At 39.5% G+C, this 13,847-nt stretch overlaps 1 protein-coding gene and 1 long non-coding RNA gene across 2 annotated transcripts in view; both read right to left on the bottom strand.

Moving 5' to 3' along the window:
- LOC136863155 (hemolymph lipopolysaccharide-binding protein) overlaps window positions 1-11,966 on the bottom strand; it is a 63,305-nt gene extending 51,339 nt beyond the window's left edge. The window contains exon 1 of the mRNA XM_067139505.2: window positions 11,844-11,966. Within this exon, the coding sequence (XP_066995606.2) occupies window positions 11,844-11,951 (108 nt within the window). The 5' untranslated portion in view covers window positions 11,952-11,966. The remainder of the gene's footprint in view (window positions 1-11,843) is intronic.
- On the bottom strand, window positions 577-7,599 carry LOC137503051 (uncharacterized). Its single transcript, XR_011019026.1, has 3 exons — window positions 7,147-7,599; window positions 6,383-6,636; window positions 577-5,942 (listed from the first exon to the last, which is right to left on the bottom strand). It is a non-coding gene; the product is annotated as an uncharacterized lncRNA (long non-coding RNA).
- Window positions 11,967-13,847: the final 1,881 nt, after the last annotated feature.

Here is a 13,847-nt window from a genome sequence, read left to right as displayed (position 1 = left end):
TAGGATCTATAATGACGGCTGTGTTGGACTTTTTCTTGAAGGCTACAGCGTTCACGAATCTGTCAGCTGCTAACTGATCTAAAGTGTGAACGTTTTCAAGATATTCGTATTCCTGTTTCCTCAACTGATCGGTGAGTAAACGTGGTCGACAGTTGCAGAGTAAGCTTCAGCTTGTAAGTGGCCATAACTGGTTCGTGATCCGACAGATCAGCACTCCGCCCAAAGAGAATAAGTAAGAGTCGACACTCAACGTTATTTTTAACTTCCGTACACAGCGGCTGACGCAACGTCTACCAGGAATTGCACGTTAGCGCTCGTAGTGGTCGTAGGGAAAAACTAAAATTACCGGGCGGGCGATTTAAATCGTTTAGCGCGGGTCGCGTCGGGTACCCAGGTTCTCACCCTCCCTCCCACCCCCTCTCTTAAATATATTCATTTCTTTTCTTTCATATCTTTCTTCTTCTTTCCTTTCTTTCTCTTACCTTTTTTTTTTGGAATACTTCATTCTGAACAATGATACACCTAAAGGTTGGCCTGTGCTTTATTATTATTATTATTATTTCTATTTTTCTTTTTTTCTTGCTGGAGAAAAGAAGCTTACCAGCCTGTGCTGCTTATTATAATTTTATTTTTACTAATTCACAAAGCCATGAAGGAAGGGATTAACTGGACTGACCTGTGCTGCTTTTTTCTGCTGAGGAAAAAAGAAGCTAACTTGCAAAGGGTGGGAGGGAGGAAGTGACCAGAAGGTGAGTGGGATTGGCAATAATTATCTCTGATTATGAACTACGACAGAAATAGACACTAACATCACCTCGTACCTCGGTCCCCTTTAACACACACTGAGCCAACCTCAATAGTCAATAGTATTATGCAGAAAATGAAATATAAATACAATGTAAGAAAGAAAGCTATACACAGGAACCAAAATGATTAAAGGAAACTCATATGCTAAGGAGGGAGTTTGTAGGATTCAAAGGTAAATTGAAATTAAACATGATCTTTTGATTTATGGAGCTATATTCTACCTACTATCCACAGTATTACAGGTATAAAAATTGTGTAGAAATTGCCACAAATTTTTTGTGATCATAGTATATCATAATTTCATTAAGTTACATTCAGTAGTGTTAATCATGAATTAATATTCATCAGCCAGAAAACAATACAATACAACACAAAATCATTCATTTATGAAAGAAAGACTGGAACTGTCAAGTTACAACATAATAAATACTTTTCTCTCTTTTTGGAGTCTAACACAAGTCAAAAGCTTATGGCAACATCATTTGTATTATCTCAAGAAACTTACTATATGATACATCTTTCAGTCTGTCAAATGAGGCATGTAGGGCCACACACTGAGGAATATTGAGATTTGTACTTTTGTATCTGCTAGAGGATGGCAAGTCTCTGGCAGAGTAGTGTTTGAAGAAACCAAGACAGGATAGCACATACTCTGTTCCTACATATTGCATCAAAACACAGCATATCATTCAATCAGTCATCTGCATTTAGATAATAAACCATGTCAAGCTACAAAAATGTATGCAATCCTTGTATTTACAGTACTTAAAAATGTTCTATTTCATGTGACAGTAAGATATATCTATATTTCTCTGTTACATGGAAAAGGATAGAATCATGAATATGTTTATGGGCTTAAAAGACAAGAAAGCGATTACAGATTCTGTGATTGTTCCCCTCTTACAACATGCAGGAAGTACAAATAATGCTTCCTTTCAGTCCATCCGCAGGGGAGGAGTTCCAATAAATTGAAAGAAATATGTAGCATCAGGATCTACGTACAATAATATGGCAGCTGATCCAGCACAAAACAATCGCATGCCACGTCACAAAATAGCTCAACCCATTAAGATCTACGTTCAAGGAATTGGTCGCTAATTTATGTACAGTATTATGAACAACATGCTGCTACCTTCCACAACATTACCGTGTGCAAGGGGCTTTGCTGTGACCTAATCAAAATGCCAGTCAAAGGCGGTGGAAATTCACTTCAAATACGGTGCCATTTGTACCTACTGTACATCAAAGGCAGAAATCTGTGTCAGTGGTTGCAGAGTAGGCTAATCCGTGGTCTGACAGCACTGCACTCTGACCGGCCAACCGAACAGAGGAAGGGTGGCCATGGCTTTACACCTCTGCATTTGAGACACAGAAAGAGGCTGTTTCCCTACCACTGGCTGTCCTGAGAACGGTTTCCTTTCGCCTGGAGTAAGGCGAATGATGGGACAGTTCCTAGTATATGTCAAGGCCACCAAACATCTCGCCTTCACCACAAATCTCCTTGCCATGATGCTTGTTGTTTAAAGGGACCTAACATCTAGGTCATCGACCCCTAATGGTATGAAATGAGATAAATATAATAACAATTTCAAAGTCCAAAATCATCTACTAACCAGGGTTCAAAACACAATGACGAAGAATGAATGGATGGATATGAATTTAGAACAATCAGTGGATTTGACCTGTAATGCCCCACATTGCCAGCAACTAGCGTTAAGCAGAAGTATTACTGACCAAGGGACTGCTTCTAAAGCACAATCCTGAATCGATGATGCTTGTAATCTAAAGGGGTCCAAAAACCAGGTCATCTGCCCCTCATAATGGTATTTATCGCTGGGAAAGTACAACCACGGTATTTGTCATGTTGCGATACTAATCAAAAGTAGCGTAGACTCGCGGATGGTACTACTCACAGGTAATGTAATGCGCACATGTAACACACACCCATGGCGTTTCTCACATTGCGGCGCCATTTACAGGCAACGCAAACCTATGGTGTTCATTACCTAGGTGTACTAATCACAGGGACTCGTACTATCCGGGTGTTAAATTTTCATAATTTCTGTCACAAGAAAATGGCTGAACAGAATTCATTGAAAATTGGTATTTTATGTCGGGGAATATGCCACTACAATGTAGGCTATAAATAATTTTATTCACCCTGGATGATTGGTCCTATTGAAAAGAACTACATAACAAAAGTTATAAAGAATGCAATTTCCGATCATTTATGTCTTAATCAGTTTTATCGCACCGACTACGATAAGAGTGGTGGTGGTGGTGGTGATTATTATTTCAAGAGGAAGTACAACTAGGCAACAATCCTCTAAATATTAATCGGAGAGAAGAAATCGAAGGGGGTCGACACTACGAAAAAATGGAGGTATTGGCCTAAGAAAGACCAGGGCCATGAAGGGCGTGAAAATAAGACTCTCTAGGCTTCCATACGTAATACAGTCAGGGTCAGAAAAGAACAGGTGGTGACCGAGGTAGATGGGATTTTGGTAGATGAAAGTGAGGAGCCTGGCACAAGTGGAAGCAATGCCAGGATTCACCTAAGGGCTCCACGGATGCCTACCCAAGCTCGGAGCTCCCATGGCACCCTTTATAGTTGCCTCTTACATCAGGCAGGGGATGCCGTGGGTATTATTCTACTGCCCCCACTCACAGGGGGAGAACTACGGTAAGGAAAGTTTGCACAATTGTTACCATCACATCAAATGAGTTACCAACATCACAAAATTCACAAATACTAATTTAGTTACTTGCACACTGAATACATACCAGTACACATTTCAGTTGAGGAAGATGTGCATACAAATTGCAAATAAGAGAGGAGAGAGATCATAAAATATTTCCTGTGTTCTGATGAGAAATTGTTTCCAAAATACAAAATTTTCAGTGAAAATACCTTTGTTAGAAATGGATGCTTAAACCAAAACTAAGACTTCTTTATAAAATTCATCCAGACAATACCACATGACACTTCCACTTGAGTATTTGATCATTATCACACAATTCTACAGAAATTATGAGCTCATATAAAGGAACAGACTATGAGGACAGTAAACCACACGTTTGAAACTTTCATTGTTCTGAAAAATAACGTCACAGTTTTTCACTTCCCATTTAGCAGATATGCTTAATGCTCCTTATAATATTAATAATAATAAAAAATGTCCCATGAAGTTTAAATAAAATGTTCGATTATACAAATCTACGGCAGGAATTTACAAAAGTCATTATGAATGCAATTAAGACAAATGGAGCCTGAAACATGCAGATGTTTGGCATATTTTGAATAAGAACACAGAACATGAATATACTTGTTTTCCACCTTTATGAACAATTATAATCATGTTATGGGCTTCATAACGATGTCTCATTTTTTTGGCTATGAGTTTTATATAGCACCGATTGATGGCAACGATGGAATGGGTCTCAGAAGGAAGCAGCTGTGGCCTTAATTAAGGTACGGCCTTAGTATATCTGCCTGCCTATTGCAAAGAAGGGAAACCATCTTCACTGTTGCCGCCAGTGGGACTCGAACACACCACTGCCCAAGTGCAATCTCACAGATATGTGACCACACTGTGTAGCCTACGTGCTGGGCGTTTTGTAATACAAAATTAAAAACTTTAATACCCAATCATTACGATTTTGCAAATTGAAATTGTTTAATTTTAAGTCTTCAACAATATTGAACCCATACACAGTGCTCTCCCTAGGACCTTTCACGGACCGCCCGGCTATCATAACCTAGATATCTGCTAATTATACAATATTTCAGGTTAATTTACATCACACCGACACAGATAGATCATATGGCGATGATGGGATAGGAAAGTGCTAGGAGTGGAAAGAAAGCAGGCATGGCCATTAATTAAAGTACAGCCCCAGCATTTACCTGCTGTGAAAATGGGAAACCACGGTAACCATCTTCAGTGCTGTCGACAATGTTTTTTTTTTTTGCTAGTTGCTTTACGTTGCACCGTCACAGATAGGTCTTATGGCAACGATGGGATAGGAAAGGCCTAGGAATTGGAGGGATGTGGCCGTGGCCTTAATCAAGGTACAGCCCCAGCATTTGCCTGGTGTGAAAATGGGAAACCACGGAAAAACATTTTCAGGGCTGCCGACAGTCGGATTCGGGATGCAAGCTTACAGCCACGTGCTTCTGACCACATGGCCAACTCGCCCGGTACAGTGGGGCTTGAACCCACTATTTCCCAAAAAACAAGCTCACAGCTGCGTGCTCCTAACTCACTTGGTTTACATAATATTAATACATATTTCAGTCATTATGTGTTCCAAATTAAAATGTAAACACTGTAAAACTGTTTATTTAAATGAAAAATCTTCATCATTGTCAGCATAATTGCACGAGTTACATCGGTAGTGTCGTGCGCGAGCAGTGTCTGGATTAGCGTGGAATAGCATGCAAGCAGTCGATTTCGCGGGACGTAACTTTTTTTGTAAGTTGCTTTACGTCACACCGACACAGAGAGGTCTTATGGCAACGATGGGGCAGGAGAGGGCTAGGAGTGGGAAGGAAGCGGCCGTGGCCTTAATTAAGGTACAGCCCCAGCATTTGCTTGGTGTGAAAATGGGAAACCACGGAAAACCATCTTCAGGGCTGCCGACAGTAGGGTTCGAACCCACTACCTCCTGGATGCGAGCTCATAGCTGCGCACTCCTAACTGCACGGCCAACTCGCCCGGTGGCATGACAGCAAATCCATTGGTACATCCTAGGTGTCCATAGTCTTTGTACCCACCAATTTAATCCAAAGTAACATTGTAATGAAGTCTAGAAGACAAAGAAACTTCATTACAAATGAGGGACCAAACTTTTTGATCACTAGCCTACTCACAGTTCTGACTCGAGATTCTAACACTTAGAAGAAAGCCGTGCCAATGCCTGTAGGAAATGAAAAGGAATTAAGCATTTTGGTAAGGGTTCAACAGTATCACTATTGGCTGTAGTAGTAGAAACAGCAATACTACAAGTGATAGTAACAGTGGTAGAAGTAGCAGCAGTACCGGTAACAGGAGTGGAGGCAGTGGGAGCAGCAGCAGCGGAACTCATAGCAGCCGAAGGACCTGACCGACGTCCAGACTTATGTCGAGGCACATCTATATGGAAAAAAAAAAAAAAAAAAAAATCACTAAGATATGAATTTTTTTCTCCCCTACTACAGTGAATGCAATCATCATTCATTTATAAATATATCTATAGGCTAGTTATTATGGTCTTCCTACAGTTCTTAAGGTAGGAATAACAGGAATAAAATTACACTGAGCATGCTGTCCACCAAAATTCGTTAAGCACTTGACTGTATTGAGGGATATTAAAGGACTGATTTTGCTCTTTTCAACTTGCTAGGTAAGGCAAGACTAGGTATGACGGACATTACAGTGACTTTCATTATGAGAAACGAGGTTCAACCTTGTCTGCCACTGTTGAATTTACCATAATTACCTCCAGAGAGCAATTTGAAATAAACAACAGGAAAATTTGATATGTCACAGTACTGTGACCATTAATAATATTAATAATGATAATAATTACTTACTTCTATCTGAGACAGTATCTTCGATAGAGGTCCTGGATAGCTGGAGCAGCGAAAATGTCTCAAACACATAGTGTGGTTCCTCAGCTGCTTTGAAGAAAGCTGCCGCAACTTTCGGATTACCACAATGTCCAGCCACTTTTTGCAAATATCACGTCTAGGAACAGGGAAATGGTGAAAGAAGATAAGATTCCCTGCTGCCAGAACTCTTCGCTATTGGTGTATATCCCACAAATTTGGCACTTTCCATGCATGATCTAAGGAATAAAAAGAAATAGAAGGAAATAATTAAGAGCACTATCTACAGTTTATACTTTTACTGCTAAATTCAATACCATCAAAACGACAGTGGCTTATCAGAAATAATAGGACTACATCAACTGAATTTAATAAATTAAGAATTTATTGCAGCCGAAAGGCCACAACATGACATAAATAAGTATGATACACATGTTATTGTTATTAATAACAACCACCACGAAAAAATACTTTAAAAAAAGATATTTTTGGGAACAGAAACAGCTATCAATCATCAACTTAATAACTTACATAACCTCCTGTGGCCTAGTGTTCTTTTAAGAGGACACTGTTTAAAATAGAATCAAATATCCCGCAAAAAATATTTTAAACAATAAACTAAATATAACTCTGAGTAGGCCGAAAAGTTGGTGTTATATTTATTGGAATTTCATTTTAATTGGTGTGATATGCATTTTATATTCCGGCCTCAGGAGGTTAATAAAACAAGAATAATAAGGAATTCTTACCTCAAATATCTTCTACTTCTTCAAACAAGAAATTCCACTCAGAATTTCACTGAAAAACACCCGCAGAGCATGAAAACGAAAATAAAGATAAACAAAGATGACAAAGTAGACTGGTCTCACACGTGGTTATCAAAGCAATAATTACGAATTTATTTCAGCCGAAAGACCATAACGTGACATAAATATGTGTTACGCATGTTATTGTTATTAATAACATACCCGCATATAGTGAAAACGAAATTAAAAACGGGTTGGCAACTTCAAAACACATAATTACAAACTACGACAGCCACAAACTGCCCCATCGACCGGGAATTCTCAACTCGAAATCGACCAATAGCAATCGGGAGTTGTTTCTACCAATAGGAGCTCCCGTATTTGTCACGTGAAGTTTGGTGAAGTGACGTCAGGTACAACCTCGAAGCATGTTGGTCGTAGGGAAAAATTACTCAGTCTGGGCTTAGCCCTCGGAAGCGTAGGGTCTATGCGACTGTCACCCCCCTGACTCCGCCTACTGACCAAACGAGCAGCGGACCGGTGGTGACAGCTCTACCGCGACCCTACACCTCTACAGTCGGGAGACGGAGAGGGACTGGTCCCCACCATTGGCTGTCCTGAGAATGGCTTTCCGTATTTTTCATTTTCCTGCACGAAGACCATAGCCGGGACAGGTGCTATATGATTTTTCACGAGAGTTTAATCCTGATGTAAACAAGGCATGTCCACGCCTCAGCCAAAGAAAGAGTTGTGATTCGCTGAGCGTGTAGTATCGACCTCCGCCCCGTCAACGTCTCGTGTTCGGACATACAGTGCTGCGCATATTACCTAAAATAGACGAGGAACAGTTTTTGAGCTGTGCGAAACTAAACAGAGGGGTCTAAAGGGAGATCTACTGCTGAAGATTAGGGCCTACGTTATTTATTTATTCATTTCTGAATATTAAAGAAAGCTATCGTAGGCTAGAACACCTCTTGCTCCATTTCTCTCACTGTGAATACTGACACTGACAGCTGCTGCAAGGTGCAATACCTTATCTCCACACTGTACAGCTTGGGACTTTCCCTCGCTATGAGAAGACTTCCTGCATTACACCACGCCTTCTGCCTTCATATCTCGTTATTTAATCACTGTTTTATTTAAAAAAATTATAGATACACACCGGTATATATGACAACCATATTTTAATTTGATTACGTACTCTTTCAGACTATCTAAATGTAATAAACTAAGATAAAATTAAATTAATGCCACGTACTAATTTTCTTCGAGCTCGCATTCAGTCGAGTGAGTGCGACGGTTGCTTCTCCAATCAACTACGTCTATGTCCACGTGCAAAGCCAAGGTGCTCCGCCTATTTGTTTACATCAGGATTAAACTCTCGTGAAAAATCATATAGTACAGGCCAGGGCCGCCAGCCCCTTCATGTTCACCACACATCTCCTTGCCTGAGAGACAGTGTCACAGTTAATAGGCCAGCCTCCCCCTTCCTGAGGAATGAAACAATTTAGTAGTAGTAGTAGAGTACTAGTAGTAGTAGTAGTAGTAGAGAAAATATTTTACTTCATGGTGCGTCTGGTTGATTATCAATGAACTGAAGGGGCAGGACCAGAGTATATGGCCTGGTTTTTCTTTCTCTTTCTTGTATCTTTTACGAAATGATGACCCGTTCATTTCACGCCACCAAGACTGGCTTAGCTTACGTCGAGCTTCTGGAGGGCTGTCCATTCAGATGAAATATTTTCCGGAATAAAATTATTGGCTGCCGAGAATTCCTTGAAATGTAACACTCTTATTCCATGTCACAGCTTTACCGACCAGTCATCGAATAACTTTGTTCTCAAAATTCGGCGAAATTTTCTGCTTCTTTTACTAACTGTAGTATCAACTCCCAATGGTTTTATTCGATCAAGAGATATCTCGATTTCCTTATAGTAGCTGAACACGAGCATGAAACGGGGACTGTCGTATTTATTTATTTATTTATTTATTTATTTATTTATTTATTTATTCATTTATTTATTTATTCACGAAGCACAAGATACAGCTACACTGAGCAAATTTCACTTGCACTGTCAACAGACTATTTAACAAACGTAAACTTTCATTATAAAATATAACAAACATAACAAAATATAACAAGATCAGGTATACATCCTACTAATAACTGTCCAAATCGAAAACCATGAGAATGTCCATGTTCATAGCCAAGTCGTCGTGGGTCAAGATGGCGGTATAATCCCTTCACATCAACTTATCTTTAAGATTACTATTTACACACCTCTCGAATACACTTTTATTTGATGCTATATCAAGCTCTTAGCTATTAGCTTGTAATGGAGTTTGAATAACTACTCGTCATGGTACTATGTTGTCTCTATTACATTCATGCCTTCAGATCATTTGTCTGCATCTCCGAGTGTTGAATATCGTAACTGTATGGGCTTTTCATTAAATTGCTGATGGTGAGCCATCTAGTGGTGGATTTAGTACTAAATCAATTCGAAGTCAGTAGTTGGTGCTGCTATCTGGGCGCCAAGAAGATAAGCTTGCTTGGCCGTGAACCGTGCTCTAACAATTAACGTGAGCAGTTGTTCTGTTTCTTGGCTTTTAAAACTGGAAGACGCGTTGAGCTAATCTCTGCTGGTTGTGCCTTAAAGATACAAATTATCTTACAAGAAGGGAAGATGGTGTGGATATTTGATGCCGGCTGATGGATTCTCTATCTGGCATAAGTGCCAAAGATGTGGTTTTTTTTTTTTTGAAATGATTTAATTTTTCGTAAACACCGACCTCGTAAGTAGCTTCATTGGATGTCATGACTGTTTTAACTGAGGAACTAATCCTGTTATTTTATAGTGCTAAGATGCTGAGCACTTAAGTCTACGATATGTGAGAATTTCTAAAGGTGATGTTCGGATTATTTGTGGGTTAAAAAAAAAATTAGAGTCGAAAACAGGTCATTGTTGTTAACTTGTAATGTGAAAATATTTGAGGTTTCAATTTAATTTAAGAAGATAATTATATGTTAATTTTTGCTTCTGCATTCAATTATATTAGGTTTCGTGCACGAAAGGAATAATTATGTTCAAGGAGCTCCGACATGATGATGTACGAATTAATTGTATAACCTTAAAAGCCTGGTTTTATTTCTTTTCTGGTTTTAAAACATAATCAAATATTTATTATTTAAAATATTTTCAAACCATTTCGGGCTGTTAAAAGAAAACTTGTGCTTTAAATGAAAGCTGATCTAATGACTTACTCGGTACATCGTGTTCTCATTTTAATCATGGCGGTTGTCCTGTGTAATAGAATGCAAACGCTATGGGGGCGTTGCTGTGTTGAATCTGACATTTGAGTGTCTGCTTATTATTGTGATCTTGACGTTCATCTGTATTGGGAATAGTTGCGTGCATTGGATCATTTCTGCTGTATTTGACTTACTCCTTCGATTTTATTTATCGCCTCTGGGGGATTTTGGATTATTTAATCCTACTTCTGTGTTTTATTGCATGTTCGTGAATTATTTCTTCGATTTGTGATATAGTGTGTTTGGTTGATCCTTACTGTTTTCACGCAACCTCCGAAAACCGAGATAGTCTATTAGATAGGTTTTCATTCTCCATTCTATAATGGTGGATTTAATTATTTAATTTTCAATTGAACCTCGTTCATTTATTATTCTAAAGTGGTCTTCTGTTTTCATTCAGCAATTATTGATATAAGGATTTTACTTTCCGCTGGGTTATTCTTTTAATTGATCTAAATAGAATTCAATATTTATCGCATTTTTAAATCAATTAAAAAAATTATTTTGAGGTCGGTAAATTATAAATGTTTTGGTATTATTAAAGTTTTCTTAAATGAATCAAGGAATTATTATTTCAGTCAATTAGTTAAGCTAATTTTTAGTTGATTCGCTAGGCCTCTTGAGTCCAGTGCTTCCTCAATCAGCGACGGCCTTTTGTTGGGATAATTGTAAGTATTTCCTTTAATTTATTTATTTATCCCTGGTCGTGCTAACACTCTTGACCTTTACTTACGTTGTGAGAAGCTTTTAGCTTTTAGCTATTGATAGATGTTGCAGTTTAATAAGCCGAATACTGGCATCTTCTGTGGTGCACAGAATATATAGTTCTGTTTCTGGTTACGTTTGTGAGTCCCATAATTTCTTTGGCAGTTCGCCGTATGATTATACCCAGGCCCCCAAAGGATAGACAGCAGAATATTAGGTCAGTGCGGAGGAAAAGATATATTGGTTGATAATATTACGCTTATAATCCTGCGTTAACAGAGGTAATTAATCTAACTTTTCTAAGGTTTTGAAGAACGGTAAGAGCGCATCTTTATTAAAGAAAACTTCCTCGTAATTTTCCTCTTACATGGATTAAATTAAGATACCATAGGGAATATATTCAAAGAAGATCAATTAATTTGAAGCCAACTTCTTCGAGAAATCAAGTTACTTAGAATAGGTACATACATGGATGGAGCATTCTTGAAATATCTTCGAAAAGAGTCGTGAGTGGGAGTTGAACAAAAGGAAATAGGAAAGAATAGTAATGAGGTGTATTGAGCACCGGTATTAAAAGAAAGTGCCCGGTCGTAGTCCAAGCACATTGTCATCAAACTTGCACGGACTGAGTCTTCCAGGATAACAAGCTAGGACAATTCCAGTGTCGGTCAAATAAACTTACCGCCACATTCCAGTGTCCTGTCATATTACGGTGGCTGCTAACGGACAGGTTGAACTTAGAACCGCCACTTATTCCACAGGACCCTGAGGCATTGCGGATGATGGCCATCAGCAACAGAAGTGAGAAGATCTGTGGAAGAGAAATGAATAACTTTAATCTATTTAGATCAGGTCTAGCTCCTTGGTTGCATGATCAGCGTACTAGCGTTCGGTTCATAGGGCCCCAGGTTCGATACCAGGACAGGCTATGGATGTTATCCATGTTTGGTTAATTCCTCCAGATTGGAGGCTGGGTGTTTCTGTTCGTCTTAAAATTCATTTGCATACAACACATCATACTACCGACCACGACAAAAATACACGCAATGGTGAATGCAGGGTGCGCACAAAGTCCGTATACCCCTATATTAAATTACACTAAGCTCCAACTCACACGATATAAAAGTACATATACTCATCATTTATTTATTTCTACTTACATCGCGCATCTTAGAAATCTAGAACATCTGTATGTGTCCCTCCATGGTCTCTGCAGTGCTGAATACGCCCCCATGTTCTGTTGTTCATATTAACCAACATCCCTCGGGTCACTGTCTGGAAATCTTCGCGCACTGCATTTTTCAGATCGTCAATTGCAACATCCTGCTGCTTCCTCACCTGCTCCTCGATGAAACCCCGGAGTGCGTTATCGGGTGTTATAAGGTCAGGGCTCCTTGGTGGCCATGGAAGAGGAGCTAGATCATTGTCCGATCCTCGACCAATCCAGCGATTCCCAAAGACTGCGTTCAGACGTTGTCGAAGAGGCACTGCGAAGTGAGCCGGCTCCCCATCGATCATGTTGAAACCAAACAACGTCTAAGATTCCCGTACTTTTCAGCTGCGGGATGAGCCAGTAATTAATCATCTGGAGGTAAATGTTCTGATTGACAGAACAATCAAAAAATATGGGCCAAACAGATGCGTGTGTATCATTTCAGCCCAGATCATGACGTGAGGTGGGTTTCGCTCGATTTCCTGAAAAAAATGTGGATTTCCTTTTCCTCCAAAGTAAACATTGCGACTACGGGAGCTGCGATAAATGGAACATTCCTCAGTGAGCATGACTTCTGCCTTCTGAGCCATTGTTTGGAAATGTTGCAGCATCCGACCACAAGCTTCAACACGTCTCTCCAAATCATCATCTGATTATTCATTGACGTTCAAAGGACGCCAACACCTCATTTTCAGATCCACTTTGATGTGTTTCCTCATGGTTGATTCCGGTATCGCCAGCTGTGACGCAGTTTCCGTACGGATTTAACCAGAGGTTGTTCGATAGGTTTCTCGACGCCAGCACGAAGATGAAGTCTAGTGGATGTTCTTCCACTTCTCGGTGCGTCCTGAACACTGCCCATTAAAAAGGCTTTCTTTTCCCATACTAACAAAGTCTTCTTTGTCGGGGCTGCTTTCACAAACCGCGCAAGGAAATATCGTATTCCCTCACATTTTTAATTGATTTTCCACTAATTTTACGCTGATGAATCCACATAGTGGCTATCAAACGTTCCTCAGTCGTTAGTCACTTGTATGAGCCATTCTCCCAATATCTTGGCACCAACTGCTGCCAAGAATCGAACTCGATAACAATTGGGTATCTGACAATAGATATAAGTAAATAATGAGGAGGGGTATACGGATCTTGTGATCACTCTGTACATCTCTCCACACAAAGTCGGCCGTACAACTGAGCTTATTTGACATTAGTGCCGACCCCATGTAGTTGAAGGAAGGCCACGGACAAGAAGAAGAATATATTTAGATCAGGCATCCATCTCTCCGGTAAATACATTCCAAACACTACACCACCATCAATGACCGAATACCCTCTGAGAGGAAAATAGACTCATCCCATACGTTACTCTAGCATGTAGTGAGCCTATACAGACTGTAACAGAAATTCAGCACAAAAGTTCAGGTGTTGAATCTTTATAAATATAGGACATTTTAGGTTATATCAACTTGGGTC

This window comes from Anabrus simplex, chromosome 1 (assembly GCF_040414725.1).
Source record: "Anabrus simplex isolate iqAnaSimp1 chromosome 1, ASM4041472v1, whole genome shotgun sequence".
NCBI classification, from domain to species: Eukaryota; Metazoa; Arthropoda; class Insecta; order Orthoptera; family Tettigoniidae; genus Anabrus; species Anabrus simplex.
The sequence above is the reverse complement of the archived record's forward strand: the minus strand, read 5'-3'. Positions and strand labels throughout refer to the sequence as shown.